This window comes from Epinephelus fuscoguttatus, linkage group LG12 (assembly GCF_011397635.1).
Source record: "Epinephelus fuscoguttatus linkage group LG12, E.fuscoguttatus.final_Chr_v1".
Taxonomy (NCBI): Eukaryota; Metazoa; Chordata; class Actinopteri; order Perciformes; family Serranidae; genus Epinephelus; species Epinephelus fuscoguttatus.
This window is the reverse complement of record NC_064763.1, coordinates 12,202,171-12,229,567: the sequence shown is the minus strand read 5'-3', so window position 1 is coordinate 12,229,567 and position 27,397 is coordinate 12,202,171. Positions and strand designations below refer to the sequence as shown.

The 27,397-nt window shown below is 42.8% G+C and overlaps 3 protein-coding genes across 4 annotated transcripts in view; 2 read left to right on the top strand and 1 right to left on the bottom strand.

Annotated features, from left to right (window-relative positions):
* ppm1e (protein phosphatase, Mg2+/Mn2+ dependent, 1E) overlaps positions 1-807 on the bottom strand; it is a 78,127-nt gene extending 77,320 nt beyond the window's left edge. The window contains exons 1-2 of one of the 2 annotated variants that reach the window (XM_049592337.1): positions 576-807; positions 269-462 (exon numbers count right to left, since the gene is read on the bottom strand). In XM_049592337.1, the coding sequence (XP_049448294.1) occupies positions 269-453 (185 nt within the window). In that variant the 5' untranslated portion in view covers positions 454-462; positions 576-807. Of the gene's footprint in view, positions 1-268 lie in introns of both variants that reach the window. The other variant, XM_049592336.1, reaches the window with a different exon arrangement.
* Positions 808-10,203: 9,396 nt separating this feature from the next.
* On the top strand, positions 10,204-15,962 carry smg8 (SMG8 nonsense mediated mRNA decay factor). Its single transcript, XM_049592503.1, has 5 exons — positions 10,204-10,858; positions 12,009-12,906; positions 13,202-13,347; positions 13,462-14,346; positions 15,394-15,962. Exons 1-5 carry the CDS (start codon positions 10,235-10,237, stop codon positions 15,604-15,606), a joined length of 2,766 nt encoding a protein of 921 aa, XP_049448460.1. The 5' UTR covers positions 10,204-10,234; the 3' UTR covers positions 15,607-15,962.
* A 5,568-nt stretch (positions 15,963-21,530) lies between these two features.
* Positions 21,531-26,627, top strand: kcnj15 (potassium inwardly rectifying channel subfamily J member 15). The gene is made up of 2 exons (XM_049592802.1): positions 21,531-21,784; positions 24,638-26,627. The coding sequence occupies exon 2, from the start codon at positions 24,696-24,698 to the stop codon at positions 25,716-25,718; it is 1,023 nt and encodes a 340-aa protein (XP_049448759.1). The 5' UTR covers positions 21,531-21,784; positions 24,638-24,695; the 3' UTR covers positions 25,719-26,627.
* The last annotated feature ends 770 nt before the right edge of the window (positions 26,628-27,397 follow it).

Sequence of the window (27,397 nt, the reverse complement as noted above, 5' to 3'; positions counted from 1 at the left end):
CAGCTTGTCACTTCTGCTTTATCTTTAATTCCTCCTAATGTTTCAGCACTTGTCTAAACTTGGTGTTGGACACACCCAGCATGGCATGGAGCAGGTCGCTGGCATCCTGCGAGGCATCCCGGCTTATCTGATGTGCACCCAGCCGGGGTCAACACAGCTCCCGGTCCAAAACACGGACATTAAGCTGCTGCCGTGACCTTATCTGATACACTGACGTTACACACACGGTCATTAACAACATGCCATGACACAAAAGTGGACACTTAACTATTTGTAGAGGTGCTGGAGACACAGGTCGAGGCATTCCCCCTCCACCTCTTCCTCAATCACCAGGTCCGACAAGGGGCGCATCGGCGGCGGGTCGCTCTCCTGCAGAGGCATTCTCATCTCCCGGAGAAAGAGCTCCAGGAACCGTCGGAAGGTTTTTTCCTCTGCTGTAGAGCCGGCCATCATCTCTCATTCCTGGACAGACAGAGACAGCTCCGCCCGTCAGTACTCGAACTTCCCGGGCTGACAAGAGAAGAGTCGGGACACTGAACCGAACTAGTTGGACTGTCAGTGCACGAGCGGACTACCTGAATGAGTGTGGACTACCGGAGAGAGCGGGGCGCGTGGAACCAACCGGCGCGTCTGAGAGCAGCGGACCTGACTGGCTGAGCGGGACCGTGGCGTCTCCGGTTATACTACTGGACTCGCTGTCACAAGCTGGACTGAGCCCCCCATTCAGAGCCGAGCGGGAGCGCGCATCGCGTTATCAGGGATTTCGGATGATCAGACGGCGGTGACGTCAGAGAGGGAACGCGGCGGTTTACATATGGGTCGTGGACGCGCACGTCGTCTGACGTCTGAGACCTTTTTGTAGACATGAAGGTGGCCTGTTTGGTCCTCATGACGTCAAACAGAAACTGTGTTGTATTATAAATCTTTTACTTTCACTAAAGTCAGTTTCATAAGGGACTGTTCGTTATTCATGAGGGGGAGGAGGGGGTGCAAGAAAGGGAAGGCATGTCAAATCATTTTTAAGCACTGGGCAGGTAGGCCTACATGTTTTTATTTAAGCTCGGGAAGGAGGCTTACACATTTAAATTGTTGTATTTTGTATTTATTTTACCACCAATTTTAAAGGAGAACACCGATTTGGAAGCCATGTTTTCTTTAAAAACATAAGTTATACCATTTATCACAGCCACAACTTTAAGTAAGATTTTCAATTTTCCGACAGTGCTGTGAAGGGACTGATGTTTTGGCTTGGGGAGGAGGCACGCAAATTCAAAACAGTTGTATTTATTTTACTACCGATTCTTAATGAAAACGTGGGGTTGGAGGCCATGTTTTCTCTAAAAAGTGCCAAAATTACGCCATTTATCACAGCCACTAACTCAAAAAAACAAGTTTTTGTCAGGTTTTCTTTTTTCCGACAGTGCTGCAAAGGGACTGATTATTTTATTTTTGCTGAGGGGAGGGGCTTACAAATTTTAATTGTTGTATTGTGTATTTATTTTACCACCAATTTTAAAGGCGAACACGGATTTGGAAGCCATGTTTTCTTTAAAATAAAACAAGTTATACCATTTATTACAGTCACAAACTGAAGAAAAAGAAATGAGTAAGATTTTCAATTTTCTGACGGTGCTCGGAAGGGACTGATGTTTTGGGGGGTTGGGGAGGGGCATACAAATTAAATTGTTGTATTATATATTTATTTTACCACTGATAGTCAAAGAAAATGCGGGGTTGGAGGATATGTTTTCTCTAAAAAAATGGCTGAAATTAGACCATTTATCACAGCTAGAACTGAAAAAACAGACAAATTTAAATGGTTGTAAAGAAAATGCAGATTTGGAAGCCATATTTTGTTTAAAATTGCCAAAATTACACCATTTATCACAGCCATAAACTGAAAAAACAAACATTTACATTGGATTTTCAGTTTTCTGACAGTGCTTGGACAAATCATGTGTGATGAACGCTTCTGTCAGAGAAAAGGCATAATCAAATCTGAGCTTAAAATAATCACCATGTCATCAAAGTCACTTTATTCTATGTCTCATTTAAAATTTGGTAAAAAAATAAACAGTTTTCATGAACCACGTTTTTTTGTCAACTCCAGGATTTCACCTCCAATTTTAACTTTTAACTTTCAAACATCAAAGGGTAAGTTATTAAAATATAATATAACTATAACAACTTTATGGTGGAGGGAGAGTCATGCATTTTCCACCAGGCACTCCGAGGCTCAAGGAAAAATATGTGTAGCTTTGGGCAGGGTCCAAACAAGAAAAACAAAACAAAAAAGAAGACACACTCTGGCCACCCTGCCCCTCTGATAAATAACGAACTGTACTTAACAGAAAAACTTAATTTAAATTGTATAAATGTACATAAATTAAATCTCAACATAATTTTCCGTCTCCTCTCTCACATCTTTTAACCCTTTCCCATCAACATGGTGTCGTTCATGTTTCTGTACCTAATTTTCAACCGCTCGAAGCATTTTGAAAATAAACTGGTTCTGAAGTGGCAAAGTTGGCTCTCAGCTGGAACCAAAACAGTACCATGTTTTTCTTTACCTAAAGTGCGCACTGTGACAACATCAGTGGGATTTAAGAAGAGATTTAAAAAGTAGCTGGTAGCAGTTAGCAACTAAGTCAAAGAAGAAGAAGATCAGCAGCCAAAAATGTCCACAAATTGTGAAAACAATGAGGTCCAAGAGCTCCTTACTCTCCGAGCAGAGGACGAGATCAGCTGTCATGTAACAGGGATGGGAAATGATAATAGCATAAACGGGACAGGTAGCAGGATGGGATCATGGGCGGCACGGGTGTGGCATTTTTAAGACATTTTATGTGGAAAGCGGGAGATTTAGCTGATAGCAGTTAGCAGCTAACTCAACAAGGAAGAATATTGGCCATAAATGTCCAAAAATTGGGAAAACAATGAGGTCCAGCAGCTCCTTACCCTCCAAGCAGAGAATGAGATCAGCTGCCATATAACAGGGACGTTAAATGATTGTTATTTTCATGTTAATGCCGTTGTTATTGTTTGTAAAGCACTGCGGATGTATACATTATATGTCACACTAGAGGCTGACACTGTTGTGTTACATGTCATGCCCATCACACCTCTTTTGATTTTGGGATGCTGCTATGCTGTCTAAAATCGTACAATGAAGCAGAATGATGCTATTATTATTTGGTTCTTTGTACAAATACAAAGGACGCATAAAAAAGAGACTTCCTTGCAGCCCTATAGCGTGATCTCTGTGTGAAAAGGGCTGCTGTCCCACATCCTGTGTAAAACCAAAAGTCATCACTTGACGACACTCATGAGACGTAACAAACATTCTTATTTAACCCCAAATAATGCCCTTTTTTCTAAATGTAACCAAATTGTTTTGTTGCCTAAACCTAACTGCGCCCTTTCCACAACATGAACCATGCGTGCATAGATACGCTAAAGGATGTCCTTGCGCCAATATGAGACGTTAGTATTTGACGACCTGGGAATGAGAACAGGTTGTGCCTACTACTACTGTAGGTTGGTAAAACTCACTGGTAAAAGCAAATCTAATGTGGCTTTCCCAGGCCCCCAGGAACACCGCTCAGTCTTGTTGCAATTTTTATTCCCCGTGGCCACTTGCAGTATTGCAGTGAAAAAATTCCCTGTGGCCCAGAGAGCATTTTCCTCATAGACCACCTTTGTAAAAGAAGGCCAGACAACTTGGTTGGCGTACGTGCCAGGCGAGCAGCTCCATTGGACTGAATAAGCGCCATCTTGAGGACTGGTATGTAGTTATTATTCAAATCTATGGGCTTTCCTGGGGGCCTGGTGTTGAATGTGTCTTCTGTCTTCCTGGTGGGGGGGGGTCGAAAGCCCAGTTCGGACCAAAGATTGACGACGAGATGAAAGTGTTTTAGAACATTGCAGAGACAAGTTGCAGCGGTATGAACTGACCGATCTGAACTTGACTCAAGCTGGCTGATAGTGTCACCTGATACTCAGCTGGTCAAATCCCCGGTATCACCTGTTTCAACAGCCAGTCAGCTTGTAGTGAAGTCTGCTGGTCAAGTGAAAATGACCACAGACGGCGTGTTGGCTTGCTGCAGCAGGTGCTCCGTCCCCACCGAGCCCTCTGTTTTCGTCCTCATGGTTTGCCGATGTCATATGCTGGGTCGCTGCTGCTGCTGGCTGTATGTGCCTAGGCCCCGCCCACAGACACACATTCTCATTGACTGATGAATTGGCGCTGGTTACTAATATTAGGGTTAGGGTTAGGATGTTGTGAATGTTGTTATGAATACAGTCCATCTGATGCTGGTTTTGTTCATCACAGTAGCCAGTATCTCACTATCACTATCCTCATTCAGATTTTAAGAAGCTACAAATTATATTCAGCCACAAAATAAGTCTGAAAAGCTGCAAATCAGAACAGAAGTACAGAGAGTTGTTGACTAGAGATGATACACCGTCTCATCATGGTCACTTCCTGTCAATGTTACAGATCAGAAGTACAGAGAGTTGTTGACTAAAGATGATATAGCGTCTCATCGTGGTCACTTCCTGTGAACCAGCAGGTTTTTGCAACGTTGCAGAAGGGCACATTGCAAGTAGTTGCCTGTTTCAACTGGGCTTAACTGAGCATGTGCAATATGAGTGTCATCACTCGAGCATGTTTTTTTTCTTATTTCTACAATATTTTGTTTAAATTTTCATGCTGTAATACAGATTTTTACATTTATATAACACATAATGTAACATAAAACTGCTTCCTTAATACAGAACAAAGACAGAGTGAGAAAAAAAGAAGACAAAAAAATCACATGAACTAACAAAAATGCTCCTCCTATGTTAATAAATGGTCATCTACAAAAAATGAAGTATAATAAATGCATTAAATCCAAAATGTAGCCAGTATTTGTAAGATGGGGTACACATTCAAACACTCAGGATCAAGGGAGCCATTTCAACATGTTATTGCAGACACAGGGTCATTGAACAGTTCTGTGGTGGTTGTCAGATGATTTCTTTTTTCTATAATAAGAAATATTAAAAGAAAATGTTACCGCTCTGCATATTGTTCAACAGTAATAATAATGAAAATAATATTAGTAAATTAGATATCATTTATTAAATGCATTCATTAATGCAACCATTATGGTATTACTCTTTTTCTTCATCTAACCACAGTTTAAACTCAGGAATCTTAAAACAACAACACAAAACAATCTGTTAACTTTAACCTCGAGAGACCTGAACTGTAATTAGCTATTAAGCTAGCTATTTGGTCTCAGTAGGACCTGATAAGTATGAAAAAACTAAACACTGTCAAGTCCCAAAATCCTCAAATGAGATGATAATAGTCCCAATGTCTTTGAACTAGTACTTTAATTAAAAATGTCTTAGCTTGTTACCTTTGCTAAAAATGTTTGTATGGCAAAAAGGTACAAAAAAGTTTGTACGGCATATCAAACTACAAATGCTTTAAATCATAAATAAACACATTTCAACGGTTAAATTTAATCAGGTTTTGTCCAGTTTTGTGTCTGGATCGGCTGCAGACTGACCTGGCAGAGATGGCTGGTTGTTTTTACATTGTTAGTATGTATTTTTTCATCTTCACTGACCAATGGATACTAGGTCAAAGAACCCCTGAGGATCATGTTCCACCAGGACAGCTACAAGTTAGACTAATTTTAGTTGGCCGAAGGCCAAGTTAAATTTGGCAAAGCACCATGTAGGTAACAGCACACATGCTACTATCTTAATATATAAGCTGTGTCTCTCTCTGTTTATGTATCACACATAGCTTCTGCATGTAGCCAATGTTGATCCGAGCTCGTAATAAAAGTGCATTAAGAAAGAACGTGATCAGCCTCATCCTTGCATTCTCCAGATCATCACAGAAGCACCTACTCTTATACATGGATTCGTGTATTGTGCTCTTAGTACCACTGGATGGCACAAAAAAGTGTCCACAAACGAGGACAACAGGTACTGAGTTAAGCAGAATGAAATATAAGATGCAGTAAACCCAAAATATAATGTCCTTAAATGAGGACACAGGGTCCCAGGTTAAATAATACATACAGGATTGACAAAGTCCATATGCACTCACATCGGTCCTCTCTTTGTTCCACCTGGCATGTTTGGAGGGAAAAAGAAGAGTCACAGGCCGGCAGGATGGCGTTTTGTAATCTTGGGGGGAGTGGTCGAGTGAGGAGAGCAGGTGAGGTGGAAACTTATGATTTAACACCATATATTCTGACATGTATGTTGATGGCCCTTTAATATGTAACTTATCCTTTCTTTTCTTCTTACTATATAATGAAGAAAACTGTCTGTCTGTCTGTGTGTGTCTGTCTGTGTGTCTGTTCCACGTTTTTCTCCTCACTGACTTGGTCAATCCATGTGAAATTTGGCACAGTGGTAGAGGGTCATGGGAGGATGCGAATGAAGCAATATTACATCAATTGGCCAAAGGGGGGCGCTATAGCAACTGATTGAAAGTGCAAACTTTGAATGGGCATATCTCATGCCCCATATGTCGTAGAGACATGAAACTTTGCACAGAGATGCCTCTCCTCATGAGGAACAAAGTTGCCGCAGAACCTCTAACTTCCGGTTATATAGATTTTCCGCCATTTTGAATTTTTTGAAAAACACTTAAAATCAATCTCTTCCTAGGAAGTTTGACCAGTCTGCATGAAACTCGGTGAACATAATCTAGGGACCAATATCTAAAGTTCCCTCTTGGCAAAAGTTGGAAAACTTACTAAAACTTAGCTTCTATAAGACAATGAATATTGTGGAGGGCGTGGCTCATCACATAAAGGTTTATAACATCTCAAGGATTTCACCGATCACCACGCAACTTTGTAGGCCTATGACCACACATAATCTGAGGGGACCCCTCCATTATTGACCCCATCAAACAAAATGGGGGCGCTAGAGAGCTAATTTCTTATCTAGGCCTAGCCACCATATTGATTTTTTACTAAACTTGGTAGATATGTAGAACAGGACGCCTCAAGGTGACTGGAGAAATTTAACTCTAACTGGCAACTGGGTGGCGCTATAACAATAGAAAAATGCTTAAAAATGGCTAAAATGCGACCGATCGCTGTGGCTCCCCCTGTGGCCGAATGTTGTTGTTTTTCTTCAAATTTTTGGTACTGACTAAGTCATGGTATGATATGCTGTACTCAATGAGTATGGACTAGTCTTTATAATTATTTAGATTAGGTTCCAGCCACAGTTTCTTATACCTCCATTACTGGATATTCACAGAGCCACTTTTTTCACCATTTGAACCACCTTGGGCTGAACACAAAAACATCAGGAGTAAAAACTTTACTTTACTTTACTTTACTCACATACAAATTACTGCTAAAGTCTGTTGCACGTTATCAATTGAGTGTAACCAAGTCCAGTTCAGAGGGGTCCACCATGTCCAAGACGGGTTGCCATTCATTCATTCATTCATCTTCTAACCGCTTCATCCTCTTGAGGGTCGCGGTGGGGCTGGAGCCTATCCCAGCTGACATCGGGCGAGAGGCAGGGTACACCCTGGACAGGTCGCCAGACTATCACAGGGCTGACACATAGAGACAAACAACCATTCACACTCACATTCACACCTACGGACAATTTAGAGTTACCAATTAACCTAGTCCCCAATCTGCATGTCTTTGGACTGTGGGAGGAAGCCGGAGTGCCCAGAGAGAACCCACGCTGACACGGGGAGAACATGCAAACTCCGCACAGAAGGGCTCCCACGCCCGGGATTGAACCGGCAACCCTCTTGCTGTGAGGTGAGAGTGCTAACCACCACACCACCGTGCCGCCCCCACGGGTTGCCATATTTTGGTAAATCCCTCCATATTGTCATGAAGAGTGTAAGTCAATTTTTCCAGAGTGATAGTTCTCCATACCTCCTTATACCAGTCATCGACTGCAGGGACGTCCTTAGAGATCCAAAATTTGAGAAGGCCTCCTTGTTATGTGCAAAAGTATCCCAATCAGTTAAGCGTTATGGCTGCTCCTTGCATCTTCCACTTCGGCTGCTAGAATACAGTGAAGTGGTGATTGCTCCATATCATAACCTATCAAGGCAACCCCAACATTCATTTTTCACTTCTTCCAAAAATTTCTGTATCTTTACACAAAACATATGCGCATGCGTGCCAACTTCTGAATTGCATTTAATACATTTAGAAGAGCTCAGACCAATCCTGCCCTCAGTAATGGTGTACGATCAAGCCTGTGTGGTATTTTAAATTGCATCTCTCTATGTAAGTTATCCTTTCTAATGGGAGGCTTGGTAACGTCTGTCTTATCCACTGAGTCGTGCTTGGTCTGTGAATGTTTTTCTATAAAAATGCAATACATTTTTTGCCATAAAGCTGAAGTCTACAAGTACTCATTCATTTTTACTATAATTTTTTTTTGTTGCCTATATCCAGAGAAACATTACCAGAGTCCAGTGAGATTCTTTTTGAAATAATCTTCTCAGTTATAACTCTTTCCTCCTCCCAGAATATTTTCATTTTTCTACATTGCCAGATACAGCGAAACAATGTCCTTCTGTTTTCTGTACATTTTTGTGAGGATGTTTCTGATTGCGATCACACACACACACACACTGCACTGCCGTTTTTTAAAAATTGAATGCCACTGGTATAAAAAAAAAAAAAAGAACGCTTGTCATGGCTTTTTATTGTTGCCAGGCAACCACCCCATCACATCCTTACACTAACCTCCCTGGGTAATCAATCTACTGTTTTTTTTGTTTGTTTTGTTTTTTTATCTAACAGTAATCATTATGTAGTTCCTGACATGTTGAGGCAGAGGGTACTGTCTGTAGCTCTGGTTGAGGGTGAGACGCTGTCAGCAGATAAACAGAGATCTGTGTGGGTACATGAGACCCTAAATAAAAGGCTGGATCATGGGGAGTACCACCAGTTGGTCCAGGAGCTTCTCCTCCATGATGGACGTTTCCAGGCATATTTTAGGATGACACAGGGGCAGTTTGACAACCTGCTGTCTATCATCGGGTCCTATAGCTCTGGGTATCCAGCAACTGCTACCACCAGTTCACCAGTTTCTCCTCCATTGTTTACCAATTGTAAACTTGTTGTCGTGACCACCACAGAAGGCCCGCCGCCTCTCAAATCATCCTATTGGACAATGGGGAAAAAAGATGACGAAAAGAGATGATGTGGGGCATTTTTCCACTCTGATTTTTTTCAACTCAAGGAGTTCAAAGTGCTCCAGCAAAAATGCCAGGCGCCTGGAGCGCAGAAATCCGGAGCGCAAAAACAGCGAGCAAAACGCTTCATTCTCATTAGAAACAATTACAAAAATACGCCTCCAGCTCCTAAAACACTTTCTATGTGATCGGGTCCCAAGAGCTGTTGCAACCATCCCCAGTCTCCCATAATAGGCCGCTCTAGGCCTACAACCTGCCCCAGTCACCATCCAGGGCGAGGAGGTGGAGATGGTGGACTCAAAGCACAGATGCCCTCTTCAGGAGAGGACAGAACAGGATGTTCTTCCTGAGGAGACTCAGATTGTTTGGCGTCTGTAGTGGGCTCCTCAAGACCTTCTACCAGTCTATGGTTGCCAGTGCACTCTTCTTTGCTGTAGTGTGCTGGTGGGGTGGAGTTAAGACAGGTGAGGCTAACAGGCTTGATAAGCTTGTGAGGAAAGCCCACTCTGGACAAAATCTGTGCAACCCTGGACAATCCTTCTCACCTCCTGCACGACAAGCTGTGGCTGATTGGCAGCTCATTCAGCCAGTGGATCATCCCATCCAGGTGCAGGACTGAACGATTCAGACGCTCCTTTGTGCCCACCGCCATCAGACTGTACAGCAGTGGTTTGGCTGAAGCTACATCCAGCTCTGAATTGACTCATTTTGCATCTGGTCAATATGACACTTTATTTTATTCAACACTTTGTCTGCCATTTTAGTCGATTTATTCATCTTTATGTAGCAATTTTATCTTTTTATTTTTTTATTTCTCTTTTATCTTTATTCTATTTGATGTCTTTTTTTGTCTTGTGCTGCTGTGACATTTGAATTTCCCCTCTGGGGGATCAGTAAAGTATATCTATCAAATGATGAAATAGAAAAACACGCGGAACGATAAAGTAACTGTTGCATCTACTCGGGCATTTTGGTTGATGAACCCGGAAGTGTGTGCGTCATTGTTTTCATTCCCCGCTGTCCAAGATGAAGGAAGCTAACATGGCTCTCCCTGTGAGCATGGAGGCTTTGCTTCAGGCGGACCTCCAGGAGGACGCTGCATACCGGGACGACGGCCTGTGTGTGGTCGGTATCTTCGGTAAGAGCAACATGCAGCCGGGCCCGCTGAAGGAGTCCATCATCAACAGTCTGGCGGACAAACACATCTTCTCTCTGTTCGGCGGACCGGAGGACGGCGGCACCGCGGACAGCCACATCCAGGCTTTCTACAACCAGGAGAGCCGGGTGCTGTACCTGCTGCTGTCCTCCGTCTGCGACAGCCGGCAGCTGCTGCGGGCCTGCGAGTCTCTGAGCGCCGGTACCGGACACTCCGACGCCCACGAAGTGTGGAAGGGCCTGGACCGACAGCACTGCCTCCACCTGCTCTACATGTTCTCCGTGTGTCACGTCCTCCTGCTCGTCCACCCCAACCAGACCTTCGATGTGACCTACGACCGGCTGTTCAGAGCTTTGGACGCGCTGCGGCAGAAGGTGCTGCCCCTGATCCGGGCCGCCATCAAAGACAGTCCGGTGTCCAAAGAGTGGAAGGTGAACTGTCGGCCCTGTCCGCCCCGGCTGCTCTTCGTCTTCCAGATGAACGGCTGCCTGAAGGTCCGAGTAGACTTCATGAAGTCCTCTTTACAAGCAGGTGTATGGGGGTCGAGTTGTCTCAGTATCATCTGTGTGAACACATAAACAACCTGATTGTTAATGTGTAATCTGTAAATATAAAACACTTTCCACAAATACAGAAGAAAAGGGAATAAAAATATTTTGCAAATATAAGCTGGATCCACAAAAACAAAAATATTCCTGAATACATTTACTTCATTTAGAAATTAACAAAAAACATTTGTGAATATGTTTCTAACCTTTACAACTCCAGTTTTTAGTGAAAACTAAATGGAGGTTCCAGTTTTTATTTGTGGATCTCATTTTTGTGCATATTATAAACATACTGAAAAAACCTGCGCCAGAGGTCGCGACCCCCAACAGGATGAGCAGTTACGGAAATGAATGAATAGAATAAGATAAAATAAAATTTTATGCTTCAGATTTGCATTTTAAACACACAAAGTCTTTTAATTCACTTATTTATTTTTTGGAATTTTTGTATGTGCAGATGTATTTTATGTTAGAAAAATATTTTTTGTGAGTTTATGAATCTTTTTTTTATTTGTTGAAGGTGTTTTATATTTACAGATTACGCATTTACACACAGGTTGTGGATCTTCTCACACAAATAATATTGGCACAACTCTGTCTCCAAAATGCTCTTAAAAAATTTAAATTTCTAATGGGAATTCAGACCAAATGATGAATAAGTGGATCAAAAAACTATCAGCAGATTAATCGACAATAAAAATAATTGTTTGTTACAGCCCTGTGGGGTCGTTGGATGGATTCTGCTTGTTGTGTTACATTGTAGTGAAAATTGAAAATAATATAACAATGAAGGATAAAAGAGAGACCAAGCTGACAGGTGAGACTGAAGATAATTTGGCGCTTCCATCTTTTCTTGTGACATTTTAGGAAATACGTTTTTTTGCTTTCTTGCTGAGAGTTGAGTGAGAAGGTCGAAGATGAGGAGACTAATAGGACAGATAGGAGAGTCCTCATATCTGTCTGCAGGAAAGTGAACAAGAACACCTCCCAAAATAATTTAAGATATCACTTAAACTGCATTAAAGTCTCGTGAGCTTTAAAAACTAAGAGTTTCATGTGAGTGTAACTGACACCTCATTTGTTTGTTGTTCCAAAGATCTCTGCAAATGGCTCTGAGTCTGGAGGAAACCCTGACAAACCCAAAAAGCACTCCCCCAGGCGGAGGTTGCAGCACGCTCTGGAGGACCAGATTTATCGAATCTTCCGTAAGAGCAGAGTCCTGACCAACCAGAGCAGCAACTGCTTGTTCACCGTTCCTGCCAACCAAGCATTTGTGTACGTGATACCAGCAGTGGATGACGACCCTGTGGGGGCCTTGCTCGGTCAGCTGCGGTCCAACTGCATCTTGTGTGAGCAGGACTCCACTGTGGTGGTGTCAGGACCGAGGCGTTATCAACAGATGCGGCGCTCAGCTCGGCAGTCTGGCGGAGACTCAACTGGTGTGTCGATGGGTGGTCAGCTGGTGGACTGCAGCTTGAGGGAGTTTCTCTGGCAGCACGTCGAGCTGGTGCTGACCAAGAAAGGCTTTGACGACAGCGTCGGCCGCAACCCACAGCCTTCACACTTTGAGCTGCCGACCTACTCCAAATGGGTCCAGGTCGCCTCCAGACTCTACCAAGTCCTAATTAGCAACACAGAAGACGAAACAGCCGAGCTGGCCACCAAAGTGCAAGGTCAGCTGAAGGTTTTGGAGGGTTTTCTTGATGCTGACACAAAGTTCTCTGAGAACAGGTGCCAGAAAGCTTTGCCACTGGCTCACAGCGCTTACCAGTCCAACCTTCCCCATAACTACACCACCACGGTGCACAAAAACCAGCTGGCGCAGGCTCTGCGGGTGTACAGCCAGCACGCCCGAGGCGTGGCTTTCCAGCGCTACGCTCTGCAGCTTCATGAGGACTGCTACAAGTTCTGGAGCAATGGCCACCAGCTGTGTGAGGAGCGAAGCCTGACTGACCAACACTGTGTTCACAAGTTCCACCTGCTGCCTCAGCCAGGTCAGCACCTTAAAGCTTCTTTTTCCTTTGCTGCAGGGCATCAAGGCTAATTAGGTAGTGGTGAATCTGATATACAGGGTGTATAATACAGTAATGTTATGATTGGCTGTGGGAGACAAAAGCGTGATGGTTAACCGAAGGTGTAACAGAGTTCTAGCAGCTAAACAATCATAAGTTCTGAATGTGTTCATTAACATGTATGTTTCTGTGTTGGTCTATATTTGTGTTAATGCAAAAGGAGTCAGGATATAGAACATTAACACAGACACATGACATCTGACATTAATGTCTGCAGGAGAGAAGCCCGACATGGACCGCAACCCACCTATCCTAAACCACAACAGCAGGGGGCGCTCCACCAGCTCCTGTAACTGTGGCAGGAAACAGGCTCCTCGTGAGGATCCGTTTGACATCCAGGCTGCCAACTATGACTTCTACCAGGTCAGTGTCACACAGCAGAGGAGCTTCTTTTCACTGACACACATATTTATCGCCACATTTTCACAGATACTAGCTTTGACTCACGTGTTCGATGACACTGTTCTCCCTGAATAGATGCTGGAGGAGAAATGCTGTGGGAAGCTGGAGAGGATTGAGTTTCCAGTGTTCCAGCCCAGCACTCCTGACCCGGCTCCAGCCTGCAACCAAGCTCAGCGACTCCCAAGTGACGCCTCGGGGTCTGTTGACGCAGAGAGGCTGAAGGAGCCGAGCACTGCTCAGAGCCACACACCTGGAGACACCAGCCTCAGCCTGGCTCTCAGTCTGGGCCAGTCCACGGACAGCCTAGGGCCCTATGGGGATGGAGACGGCACCGAAACCCAGGTTCAGCAAAAGAGGCCGAGCCTTGTTGACCGGCAGCCCTCCACTGTGGAGTACCTCCCAGGTATGATGCACTCTGGCTGCCCCAAGGGCCTGCTACCTAAGTTCTCCAGCTGGTCACTGGTCAAACTGGGCCCAGCCAAGTCATACAACTGCCACACTGGTCTGGAGCAGCCAGGCTTCCTCCCCGGCTCCTCCTTCCTCTTGCCGTGGGACTTGGTGATTCGCTCCCGGTCGGAGGAGGACACAGGACTGACGGAGCCCTTGGATGGAGGCACCTCCTCATGGCCAGCTCCCAACAAGACCCTGGTGGGAAAGCGAGGGAGTACCGGAGGGCTCGGGCGGAGTCGCAGGAGGGACGACATGGCTCGGATCTTCGTGGGGTTTGAGTATGAAGACAGCCGAGGAAGACGCTTCATCAGCTGTGGGCCGGATAAGATAGTGAAGGTGCTGGGACCTGGGGGCGCCAAAGATCCTGCCACCAGGGTGCTAAACACAGACATGCCACTTTACATCCCATCCCCATCACAAGGACGCGGCCTGAAGCCTCACTTCGCCCAGCTGGCTCGCCTTTTTGTTGTGGTGCCTGACGCCCCGCTGGAGGTGACCCTCAACCCACAGGTAAATCACTTCAATGACTCCCTTGTAAAGGAAGCTGCTGCAGAACAGTACTGTACGTAACCTTTAACAAAACGACCAGACAATAATGAACATGTGGCTCTTAACTTCATATCAACCAAATGACGCAGTCCTAGAGTGAGCAGGCAGCCGGTGGAGACCCTGCAGTAAACCGGTCATTTGTCTCAGGCAACATCATATCTGATATCTATTGCAGAGGTTTGGCAAATGGATGAAATATATTTCTGTATCATGATGTTGTTGAATATTACTTCTGGCCTAAATGATTCACATATCAGATTCACAGAGTTTCAATAGACTTCAGTAACTGTTTTACCTCCACATAGGTTTTCTTTTCTAGTCGGCTATTGGAAAAAAACCCACAATGTCAATTCTGTATTGCAGTGAACTGATGCGTTTCCATCGGTAAACCAAGCACACCACTTACAGTGTGACAAACAAATCTTTAGTGCCACAGCAGTCAAAAACCCTTTGCCCTTCTGACACCACACCTGACAGCAACAGTGACCTTCTGACCTACATTCTTGAGCCCAAGACACCAGCACAGAGACACCCAGTGTACACATGGCTAATAATAATTAATGTCTGCTCAGTTAAAGAAAGTATTTTCCTCCCACAATATTTTTAGATTCAGTTTGAATTAAACTTTCCGATCATATTCTTTATCTCCGATGATGAACGTCCGTATGTCCGACAAAGAAATAATAGAAAAAGATGCTTCTTATAACTCCAGAAATTCACTGAGAATCATGACGTGTTTAAGGTTTGTTAAGTATCACAATAATCCAGTGATAGTTGTCTTTACGTCCATGTGTACATTAATAACAATAAATATAACCTGAATGAACGGGGCTCAAGGTGTAGCCCACAGCTGACTTGCTGTCTCCATGGCAACTATATACTTCCTGGTTTGGGCAGTGTCAGACTTTGAAAACTCCGGCTGATCGTTCAGTTGTCTGGTTGCAAAATATTAATTCAACATTAAGTTGAGAGATGTGAGAATGTTTTTTTTTACCGCTGTGTTTTCAGGTGCAGCCCGGCCCTCCTCCCTGTCCAGTTTTCCATCCGGAACAGACGGACTTACTGTTGCCGCCTGATGGTCTTTGGGTTCTGCGGTTCCCTTATTCCTACTCAACAGACCGCGGCCCCTGTTACCCCCCCAAAGAAAACCAACCGCTCAACAACTACAAGGTGCTGCGAGGCATCCTGAAGGCCACTACTGCTAACCCTCCACCACAGTGAACTTCAACTCTTTACAGTGAGAGGGACTTCTTACTTATTTACACCTCCTGATACTGAGAACATTTCTGTCAGTCAGCCAGTGACCCTTGGACCTTTTTGCACTTTATCAGGTCAACATCTGTTGAAAACTACTGGCTGGATTTCCTTTAAATGTGCTGTGGATCCCCACATGTTGTATCCCACTGATTCTGACGATCTCATGACCTTTTTTTTTTTTGTTAGAGCATAATTAAAAAAACATAGCTCAACATTTTCATGCTCCCAGAGAAAGGACACATTCTGCAGTGTCATCCAGACTTTAAACTTTACATTTTTCATTCTAACAACAATAAAATCATCAGTGTGGCATTCTAGCACTTTTTGGGTATTGTCGTGTGACATGCACATTGGGTTGGATGGTTGAACAGCTTTGGAAACCTTACATTTTGTAACTTTAAGCATCTTACATCATGGTCTTGGAAAACTCAGTTCACCCTGTTCACACTCAAACACCAAGCCAGAGCTATAAGGTTTACACACTCTGGAAAAGCTCCATGTTGGCGGGGAGAAAAACAGAGGAAAGAGATGTGTTTACAGATTTAACCAGCTTGATGTGGACGTTCTGTAGCACAGTGATACTCAAGTTAACAGTTTCGGTGTAGTACCTTTGGAACCAACAGTAACCCTTCAGACATGGTACCTAGACCCTCGGTCTGTTTAGTGTTTCCACCACAGACAGTCCTCTTAAATGTGGGTGGGGTTGTTGTCACTCACTGCTCCGTCCAGATGGAAGTCTGCACCTGGTTTATCGTCCACAGAACGAGGCTGCACGCCGAGATTTTCAGAACAAAATAGAACAGGCTGCAGTGAGAGTCTCTCCATGGGATATTTAAAAATAGCAGCTTTGTACATTTAGTCCTTCTCAGGCAAGCTCAGGGGTTTAGTGTTGTCGTAGCTCAACGCTATGTGAGGCTTTTTTTTCTCCGAGTGAGGATTATATATATATGCTGTTCACAAAACATGACCGAAATTAATATATATAAATGCTTGAAGATCCACTCATTACTAAAAGTGTCTATCATATAAAAACTAAAGTGATGGTCAAAGTTGTCACAGGGAAATTTAAGGTGTGCTGATGGATTCATGTCATCAACTCATGCATTGAGTAACATTACAAGTGAACGTTCCACCTTAAAAGTTGCCGGCAGTCGGCCCAGTGAATGAAGTTATTGTTTCTCAGACTCCAGCTGCTGTGAGAGGCAGCAAAACATCCTTTCATTTTATAGTTACAGTTTACTAATAAAACTCTCCACAGTATGAACAGTGGTTACATGAGCCTCAAAACCAGACACAACTCAGCCCTGAGCAGAGTGACCGTCCTCTACTGACCAATCAGACTGCAGTGTTCACAGCTCCACCTTTTAGTACCAGATCTGTGTGCTAGGTACCCCAACAGAGGGGGGACCAAACATGGGGACAGTAAGGAACGGTTCTATTGGTACCATCCACAACTTTTCACAGTGGAAACAGAAAAAATGTACTGAACCGAACCGTACCGTAGTGCTTGGTGGAAATGGGGCTTTAGAGCCCATGGGCCAAATCTGGCCCCCAATAGGGTGCCAGGTGGCCCCGCGGCTATTTTCTAATTCTCAATGAAAATAAATTGATTCACACTGAGTATTCCTTTATACTTTGAATGTAAGTAAGGTGCCAAAGTGCATAAAGAGCATCAAAACAGAACTTGGTGATTAAAAAAAGTTCAAAAAGAAGATACCCTGGACTCCCCAGACAAAAGTACAGGCTTAAGGCCCTGACACACCAAAGTGACGTTTGGCTGTTGGTCAATGTCTGGCCGTCAGTGAGCGTCTGTAGCACTACTTTTTACTGTCTGCTCTGCACCATTGGCACTATTTGGCCCTTGTCTGGGTTTTTTTCCAGCTGATTCGGCACGTTGAATCAGTGTTGGATACAGCAGAGCCCGTCAGTGAATGAAATCACTTTGATTGTCAGTTCAGCTCAGTGCACGAGAAGATAAATAGAAGTGAGGAAAGTAAACAAAGAGCTAAAGTCAAGAAGCAGCGACATCAAGACAAATTTCTACCTAAGGTCAGATTATTTTTCTTTATCCATTGAGCTCTTAAGCAGTCTAACCATTGCAGTCGGCACCAGTCGGCCCTTGATGGCTTTACAACATGTTGAATCAGCATTGGAGACAATGTTGTTGGAACCTGTTGGTAAGAGAGGTCCAGGGCTGACACAAATGCTTCTGGGCTTTGATTGTTGTCATGGTAATCAATGTCAAAATCAGTATTCGAATGCTTTGTTTAATACAATATGTATCACCCCAAAAATTCCATAAAGAAAGATAGTTATCCAACATTATTCATTAGGCATCAACATTATTATTATTTTTTTGTACTTATTCTCAGACAAGGGCGTCAAACCTGAAGTGACTCCAGCTCACTTTCTTCAACTCTCAGTCACCAGTAGCCCAGCATCACTTAATCTGGGACAGTTGACCACACAACACAGGCTTTGTTTTTCTGTAAATAAAATTAATATGAATTACTCTGTCAGATATTATTATTATCATGTAGATGAAAATACTAAAGTGAACAAAAATCCTGTTAGTTTTACTTTGAGAAGCATTACTTATGTTTTCCTATATGTTACTTTGGTGTTTGAGCCGTATGTGTTTTACATTTTGTCCACTAGATGGTGCTGGACTCCATCTTGTTTAAACCACCTCATTATTCAACAAGTCACTTACATCACCTTTCTTCATCATTCTCATGCTCGGTTAGAACTTCAGCAGGTCGTCTTCATCGTGTCTACATGACTTAATGCATTGAGTTGCTGACGTGTGATTGGCCGATTAGCTATTTGCGTTAAGGAGTAGCTGAACCTTACAAAGTGGCCAGTGAGTGTTCGTTGCCACTGTTATCCTACTCTATGATCTGTCTGTATTAGACGACATCAAGATTCAGAGTGTATTTTGTTGTATGAATAAGGAACCAGTAAATTACTCACAGGTTTGTAATGGTACTTAGAGTGGCAGTGAAAGAAAATAAGTCTATGGGAAACAATGGAGGGGCAGCATGGTGTAGTGGTTAGCACTGTCGCCTCACAGCAAGCGGGTTCCTGGTTCGATCCTGGGTGTGGGAGCCTCTCCGTGCGGAGTTTGCATGCTCTCCCTGTCTCTGTCAGCGTGGGTTCTCTCCGGGCACTCCGGCTTCCTCCCACAGTCCAAAGACATGCAGTTTGGGGACTAGGTTAATTGATAACTCTAAATTGTCCGTAGGTGTGAATGGTTGTCTGTCTCTATGTGTCAGCCCTGCGATAGTCTGACAACCTGTCCAGGGTGTACCCTGCCTCTCGCCCGATGTCAGCTGGGATAGGCTCCAGCCCCTCCGCAACCCTCAAGAGGATGAAGCGGTTAGAAGATGGATGGATGGAAATAATGGAGGTGGAACTGGGCAACACAGTGTTTGTTGATTAAGGCGCTTCGGTTGGTTCGGCAGGATGACGCAAAATCCCCAAATAAACAGGCCTTTACAAAGACAAAGTTAAAATCAATGAGATATTAAGTGATTTCACAAACAAACACATGGCTGTTAAAGACTGTGACCCCGTGGCATCCTCCACGCTCCGTACACTTCAGCACACCTGCCTTCAATAAAAGGCTCCTGAGATGCCAGGTCAGGTGGTGCGTTAAAGTGACTCAGACAATATTAGAAAACTGGAAGGGCTCACTACAAGTGACTCTAACACCCAGACTCCAGTTTATTTCCCATTGCTGCACCCTGTAGTATTTACACAACTGCTTTATGTCTCCTTTTTTTATACCAGTTTGTTCCTGCGTTGTTCCCCATGGTCTTGTTTTCTTCCACTGCTCCTACATTTAATTGTTTTATTGGTGCATGATTCACACAATGAAATCACACTGTGTGATCATTGTACTGCTGAGAACAGAGAGATCAATGTGTACCAACAAGGAAATCAATTAGTGATCTTGTACCTTGGTAACACACACACACACACACACACACACACATACACACACACACACACACACACACACAGAGTCTTCAGGAATGTGGGTAATAACAATGAGGTTAATAACAAAGCTCAGACGTGCGATTCAAGGTCATAAAGTTTAACAATCTCTGGTTAAGATTTAAAGAAACATTCAGTGTTTACTGTACTGCAGTGTTTCAAGCACCCTGAACACTGCACAATATATTTGGTAGGAAAAAAGAAACCTGTATATTGTATTCAAAGGGCTGCGTCATCAGTCTCAACAACCTAATTAAAACACGCAAAAGCTACATCTCAGATGTTTAACATCAGTAACTAAATCGCGTCAAACTGATTTTTTGTCATCATGAGCCAAACCAAAAAATCAAAATACACATCCAATATATTTTTTCCAAATATGGTTTCTCTCATTTTAGGTAGTTCTAATCACACTGATGTTTGTTCAAGTGTTTGTTTTTCTGGTAAGTGTGGTTTTAATTAGTTATTTGATGATATAAAAAGGAAGATTTCAGTCATGACTGACAGCTGTGTGGGCCAATAGGTGCACTCACTATCAGTGGTAGCTGCTCGCAATTGGTCCGACAGGTGTATGGGAGGCAACTTGATAGTGGCTGAGATTGCTAGTACGCAGACTCTGGCTCCAAATGACATCACCAGCCCAAGATGGCAACGCCCGTATCTGGAACATTGTGGCTTCACTTTTGTACAGTAGGAGGAAGTGGAGATGTGTTGTCCATTATTTACAGTCTATGTTTACATAAGTAAGAGTGACAAGAGTGAAGGTGAAGAGTCGGTTACAGTTCCAACACTGAAAGGCGCTGAAGTGCAAGCCATTGACTGACAAAAGTATAATCCTGACATATTCTCCCGAAAGTCGCATGACTTTGAAAATACTGCTCAAACTTGTTGAAATTGTACGACATTACAGAGTGCCAAAATGATCACTGTATCCTGAAACCCCCTCAGTCCGCTAAGGGTTAATGACGCTCACCTGCTGGACACTCGTTAGCCTGTTCCAGTGTGTGTTCACTGAATGCTAGGAAGGACTCTTGCCTTGCCTCTGTAGGATCCTTCCTTGGAAGGACCCATCCTAACAAGGAAGGATCCTTGACTCTGAGAAACACCAAGAGTCTGTGCAGTAGTGATCTCTGTGGTTTTTATTTCCCACTCATACACCCATCCAACTAATTGCGAGCAATGCCAGCGAGCACAACGATTGGCACACACAGCGATTGGCACACACAGCTGTCAGCCACGATGTCAGTCCCCCTTTTTATAGCAGAAAATAACTAATTCAAACTAAACGTATATGAAAAATGAACACTAGGACAAAATCAGCGTGATAGAAACTACCTAAGATAACAGAAAAAATCTTTGGGAAGAATTTACTAGACGTGTACTTTGAGTTTTTAGTTTGGTCCATGCCCCATCTGCGAATATGGAGGGGGTGGGGTTTATGACCTGTACTGCAGCCAGCCACCAGGGGGCGATCCAGATGTTTTGGCTTCACTTTTGAGGAGCTGTTATGTCGTCCATCTTTATATACAATCTATAATTTAAACTGAAAATTCAGCACCTCCATATTTTTTATTACCGCACCAACTTCTGTGACTCTTTCACTTTAATTTCAGCTGCGAGTATACGCATATTTTTCAATTTATCTTGTCCTGGTTTTCATTACAGTGTCAGCCAGTTTTAATTGGTGTGTTTATTTTTGTTTACTGACACTAACACTGTGTCAGCAGCTCACACTGCCCTTCAGAGAGTGCCCTTCTGTGAATCTGGGTGTGTGTGTGTGTGTGTGTGTGTGTGTGTGTGTGTGTGTGTGTGTGTGTGTAAAGCAACAACAACCACAAAAGGATCACTACAAACTTCCAGTGTTGTGGGTCGCTGCTCCCACCTGTGGACAGGTACAGAGGGAGGCGGGGAATAAAAGCCAACCCACATGCAGATCAGAGTTTACAGCTCGCCTTTTGTCTCTCATCTCTGCTCGACCCTGAATACGACTGTGCCAAAGTTCAGCGCTCACAACTCGGGACAATAGACGGAAAGAAGACACTGAACTAGATGTTCTCCTGCAGCTTCATTTTACAGACTGTCTGTGACACACCTGAGACAGGTGAAGGCAGACACCTGAGACTGTTCAACAAGGCAGCGGGATGTGAGTATAATACACACTGTCAGATTTATCAAGGAATCAATGATCATTGATAGTTAAAGTGTTCTCGGCTCCTGCAATGGTTTACTACAAGGTTAACTTTCAACTTCTTGTCACAGTGAGATGTGACGGTGATTTGTAACAACAGTTTGTCACGCAGTGTGTTTAACTATATTATATTATATACTATATTATTATATTTAATGTTGTAAAAGATTTCATTCATGAAATGTGTGGCTTATATTTTTATGGACTTTATTTGTTTCTGTGTGAAATCCTCTGCTGAACTTTTGTCCCCTTCAAAGGACAAATCTGGATCAACTTACACAATTTTAAGGTGCTGGTATTTTACTGAAGTGTTTCCATTTTGTGAGAGTTTAAAATACATTTAAGGTATTTGACTTTAGTATTTCTCACTGACAAATATGAGTTTCAAAGCTTTATTAGCTTTCATTAACTATACGATGCATTCTTTTTAGTAAGACTCACCTATGATCAATTAGTTGGATGAGGCTCTAGTTTATTAATATCGCTCTATAACACTATTAAATGACCCAGTTTTCACACACAATCTTTATATTCGACCAGTGTTTGAGGAAATATTCAGATCCTTTACTCAACTAAAAGTACTAATACAACACTGTTAAAATACTCTTTTACAAGTAAAAGTCCTGCACCAAAAATGTTAAGTGAAAAGTTTAATCAGGGAAATCTACTTTAAGTATTAGAGATTATTATTATTATTATTTAGACATGAATGTAAAAACAGGATTTTACTGTTGTAGTTGGTTGAGGTGGAGCTCTTTTTTTTTTAACTATTAATGGATGATTACTTTTCAATAGCTTACTCTACAATACTGATTTATTGTTTGGTTGTAAAAATAGTGAGAAACTGTATCACCCAGAGCTCAACATGACAATTTCACAGTGTTTGTTTTATCGGAATAACACTTCTAACCTCAACATTATTACAAATAGATGAAAATAATTAAAAAGGAAACATGAAATATTATTTTGGCCCCTCATGCATGAAAATTAAACAATTGTCAGTATTGCCAATAATTTTCTGTCAATAAACCTTTCAATTAATCCACTACTCATTTCAGCTCCACTTCTATTAACTCTTGGCGTTTATTAATCTGTAACAAAGCATCATATTTTATAAGCTCTTTCGTTTTTTCCCTGTTAATGTTTTTTTTGGGGGGGGGGGGGTTTCCTTATCCACTGTGAGGGTTCAAAGACAGAAGGATGTCGTATGCTGTAAAGCCTCTGAGGCATATTGCGATTTGTGATATTGGGCTTTGTAAAGAAAATTGAGTTGAACCGAAAAGAAACTAAAGCTGTCAGATAAATGTAGTGGAGTAAAAAGTAGATTATTTCCCTCTGATATGTCATGGGGTAGCAGCGTGAAATTGAAATACTTCAGTACAAGTACCTTCAAATTGTACTTAACGTGGAAACTTTTCCCTTGAGAATTTCAAAGTGGTATTACTGTTTGCGTTGCTGTTGCAAAGACAACCTCATCATTTGTGGTTTCCTTGGAGCTAAGCAACTAGGACAGTTTCCATAGTTACTTTGGTCCTTTTCCTTTCCCCTAAGCATCTTTGTTACTTTCGACAAAATAGGGGAGGAAGGGGGGAAGAAGAGATGGACAGACGGGCGAATGTAGGAATGGGAGGAAAGGAAAACTGGATTGTGTTCTTTAAATCCTTTAAATTGTAAAGTTAGTGTAATGTACGCTCCATTTTTAAGGTGGTGTACATGTTACGAAGAAATAAACTTCATAATTCTCAAAATTCTTAAAATTCAGCTTTTTTATTAACTTGTACCTTTACTTACAGTATTTAAGTACATTTAATATCATGAAATTAATTTTGATAATTATGTACAGAAAATATCAGATATTTTTTAAGACTCTGACTCATGTAATATTCTAAAAAGTGACTTAAACTTGTACCAGTCATTTTCTGGTGTGAAATCTGTACTTTCACGAAGTATGGCTTTCAGGTACTTCATCCACTTCAAGCACCAGGCGAGCAGTTTTGTTGTTCCAGTGTCCACCATTTCCACAACTGGATATAGCAAGTCCAAAAACTTCTATTAATACTCTTTGGTTGTTGGGGATAGCTACTGATAGCTACTGGGGACAAATTAGTGTTTCTTAGGATAGCGAAGGAATGACCCACCCTACTTGTTCTCTGGTTGGCTAGTACTCGTTGCCTTTGCTGGTTGGGTTGGTTAGGTTCACGCAAGAGGAGTGAGATTGGTGACACATGAAAATAGATCCATCTGTTAAAAACACTGTAAATGTCACTGCCCTCATACTTCCAAGCATTGTTTTGTTGGCATAGATACAACCAACAGATGTCACTGGAGGGTGGAGTCAAAAGTTTCACACAGCAACAAATGAGGTGATGGTGGAGGAGGTTGTAATAATGTACTTTTAAAAGGAGGCAGTGTTGTAGATGGCGGTGGTCTGGAGGGAATTCTTTTCCCTATATTATGGAGTCGTTCCATCACGCCATTATTTGAAGTTCTCTGTCGTCTCCTACAGTCATATCTCACTTGAACTATGCCACACAGCCTCCACCATCCCCAGTGGTACTGCTCCATTTCATCTGTATCCGTAAGCTTTCAGAAAACATGCACAAATATGGATGAAATAAACGCAGAGTTCGGACAGACGTCTGTGTCTGTCATCATATCTAATGTTGAGCATAAATGAGCTCTTACAGGGAACCAGTATAACCAAGAACAAAGCTTGTTTATGTCCCCTTTAAGTTCATCTTTTAAGTAAATGTACTTTGTGACATTCCATCACTGTTCTAATCACATATGTTTTTGGTCTTTTGTCAGTCCTTCCACTGGCGATGCCATACTGAGACCTCAGAAGTTATTATCAGTTTTAACCAACATGGCGACCAGGAAGTCTGATATCCAGCGAAGGATTGTGTCCAAGGACGGCCACAACAATGTGCGGATCGACAACGTGGAGGGCATGGTGAAGCTGTACCTGCATGACATCTGGACCACCGTGGTGGACATGAAGTGGCGCTACAAACTCACCCTGTTCGCCTCCACCTTTGTCATGACATGGTTCATCTTCGGGGTCCTTTTCTACTTCATCGGCATGGGCAACGGAGACTTTGAGGCTGATCTGGCCAACAACCACACATCCTGTGTGATGAACGTGGAGACCCTCACCGGTGCCTTCCTCTTCTCTTTGGAGTCACAGACCACCATTGGTTACGGTTTTCGTTACATCTCGGAGGAATGCCCTCTGGCTATCTTCACTCTGGTGGCTCAGCTCGTCATAACCGGCCTGGCTGAGATTTTCGTCACCGGCGCCTTTCTGGCCAAACTGGCTCGCCCCAAGAAACGAGCAGAGACCATCAAGTTCAGCCAGTCGGCGGTGATCTGCCGGCGCCAGGGCAAGCTGTGTCTGATGGTGAGAGTGGCGAACATGAGGAAGAGCCTTCTGATCCAGTGCCAGCTGACAGGAAAGCTCCTCCACTCCAACGTGACGGAGGAAGGCGAGAAGACGCAAATCCACCAGAGCCCTGTGAACTTCAACATAGACTCCAGTGGAGAGTGTCCCTTCCTCATCCTCCCACTCACCTTCTATCACGTCCTGGACGAGCACAGCCCGCTAGCAGGACTCAACGCCGTAAACCTGCACAGTCGTGATTTTGAGCTGCTGGTGACCCTCAACGCCACCATGGAGTCAACGGCCGCCACGTGCCAGAGCCGCACCTCCTACATCCCTCAGGAGATCCTCTGGGGTTACGAGTTCAAGCCGGTGCTGTTCAGCACCACGGGCGGCCGCTACGTGGCAGATTTCAACTTTTTTGACAAGGTGCAAATGAGCAACGATGCAGCCTTCATCAGTAACAACACAGAGAAGCTCAAACTGGAGGAGGACTATAAGAAAGAGTAGAGGTTACGTACGTTATCATCGCTACTGTTTAATGTAACAATGATATTGTAGAAGCAGAATAGAGATTTATGGCACATTTTCACCTACTTCCAAGGTGCAGTCTGAAGAGCAGCATTATTATTAGACCATAATTATTAGACCAAAGCATTTTGGCTTGTGGCCTTCACCAGATCATCATACTACATGTACATACAGCATTTGAATAGGGGAGGTGCGGGGCAGAGACTTTGATTGAACCGAACCAAACAGGGCAGGTGTGAAATCAGTCGTAGTCTTGAGATGAATATTTCACATTTTAGTCAGTTTAATCCTTCATAATTTTAGTTGACAAAAAATTAAAAAATGTTTTAGTCAACTTTTGGTGATTATGTTTTCTATGTTTGTTTGTTTTTTAACTAATCTAGTGAGGCTAATTCTTGTATCAGATTTTAGAATTAAAGTGACAGGTTGAATAAAAATTTCATTTAGACCATTTTTTTCTGATGCAAGTTTTTTCACTTCTGACAGAACTGTACGCTCACACGTTCCCTCTGTGACCGGTCCGTGTGCTAAGCTAAGCTAACACATTTTGTCTGACTCTGGGAGTGAATGAGCATTTTTCCCTCAAATATCAAGACTGTTCCTTTCAATATACAGATGTTTCTGTCACAACATCAGCATCAGCGTCTTGTGTGAGTGCATGCATCGTTACTGAATGTGTTTGCTTTATTAAAAGAGATCTGACTGTATGTGACGTGACTCCTATGAACGACTGTAAACGCTGTTTGTTATGTTACCAGGATGGACAAATATGTAGATTGTGATGGTATAATAATACAACAAGTAGAGTCATAAAGAAGATGATATGGTGTCGACTTTAGAGCCTTTTTTTTGGTAAATAAAGTTTTCTTTATTGAGTAAAACAGAAAATACTGACTAATGGCCGTCCTTGGTGCCCTTTGACCCGGTGTGTCACTGAACGCCACAGTCGTATGATGGAGGCAGACGTGACGGCGCTGCTCAGCCCCTTGAATGGGGCACAGTTCTCTGCAGTTTTTGCAGTAAGGAATTTTCGTACCATCAGAGAACTCAAAATGGACTGCAGACCAGTCTGGGTGGTCAGAGGGATAATTGTGTCAAAAATTCCAGCTGCTTTACTATGACACGTCTGCCAAAATTCATTTGAATTGAAATTTTAAAATACTTTCACAGCAAAAATTGATGTGTGCAGTTACTTTCGATTAGTTAATCGCAGAGCATATAATTAATTAAATTATTTTTTTAATCACTTGACAGCCCCAATAACTATTAAACTTATACTTAATATCAAACTGTTACGTTAAAATTCAGTTGTATTTACTTATTTTTTGAAGTTGTTGCAATTTAAAAATGACAAGTGAAATTAGTGTTAGCAACATCAGTAAACCAAGGTAGTCTTTTTCTCTGTAGCTCACTACATTCAGCTTTAGTTACTTTGCGGATTCAGATTATTAATACAAAATATAGATAACTAATAAATTATGATATATTATTACAGGTTCAGCCCCCAGCTGTGGAGAGAGTAATTAAAACTAGCCGCAACACTTTACCTGAAGGTATCTACATAAGGGTGACATGACACTGTCATAACTATGACATGACATTATGTACATGAACATTATGTACATGTCATAAACGTCTATGACTGCTGTCATTAAGTG

Excerpts from the sequence above, each read along its gene's own strand:
- smg8 (XM_049592503.1), top strand. The coding sequence starts at position 10,235 with ATGAAGGAAGCTAACATGGCTCTCCCTGTGAGCATGGAGGCTTTGCTT. Across the intron at positions 10,859-12,008 it reads AGATGAACGGCTGCCTGAAG|ATCTCTGCAAATGGCTCTGA; the intron begins GTCCGAGTAGAC and ends GTTGTTCCAAAG. Across the intron at positions 14,347-15,393 it reads AGGTGACCCTCAACCCACAG|GTGCAGCCCGGCCCTCCTCC; the intron begins GTAAATCACTTC and ends CTGTGTTTTCAG.
- kcnj15 (XM_049592802.1), top strand. The coding sequence starts at position 24,696 with ATGGCGACCAGGAAGTCTGATATCCAGCGAAGGATTGTGTCCAAGGAC.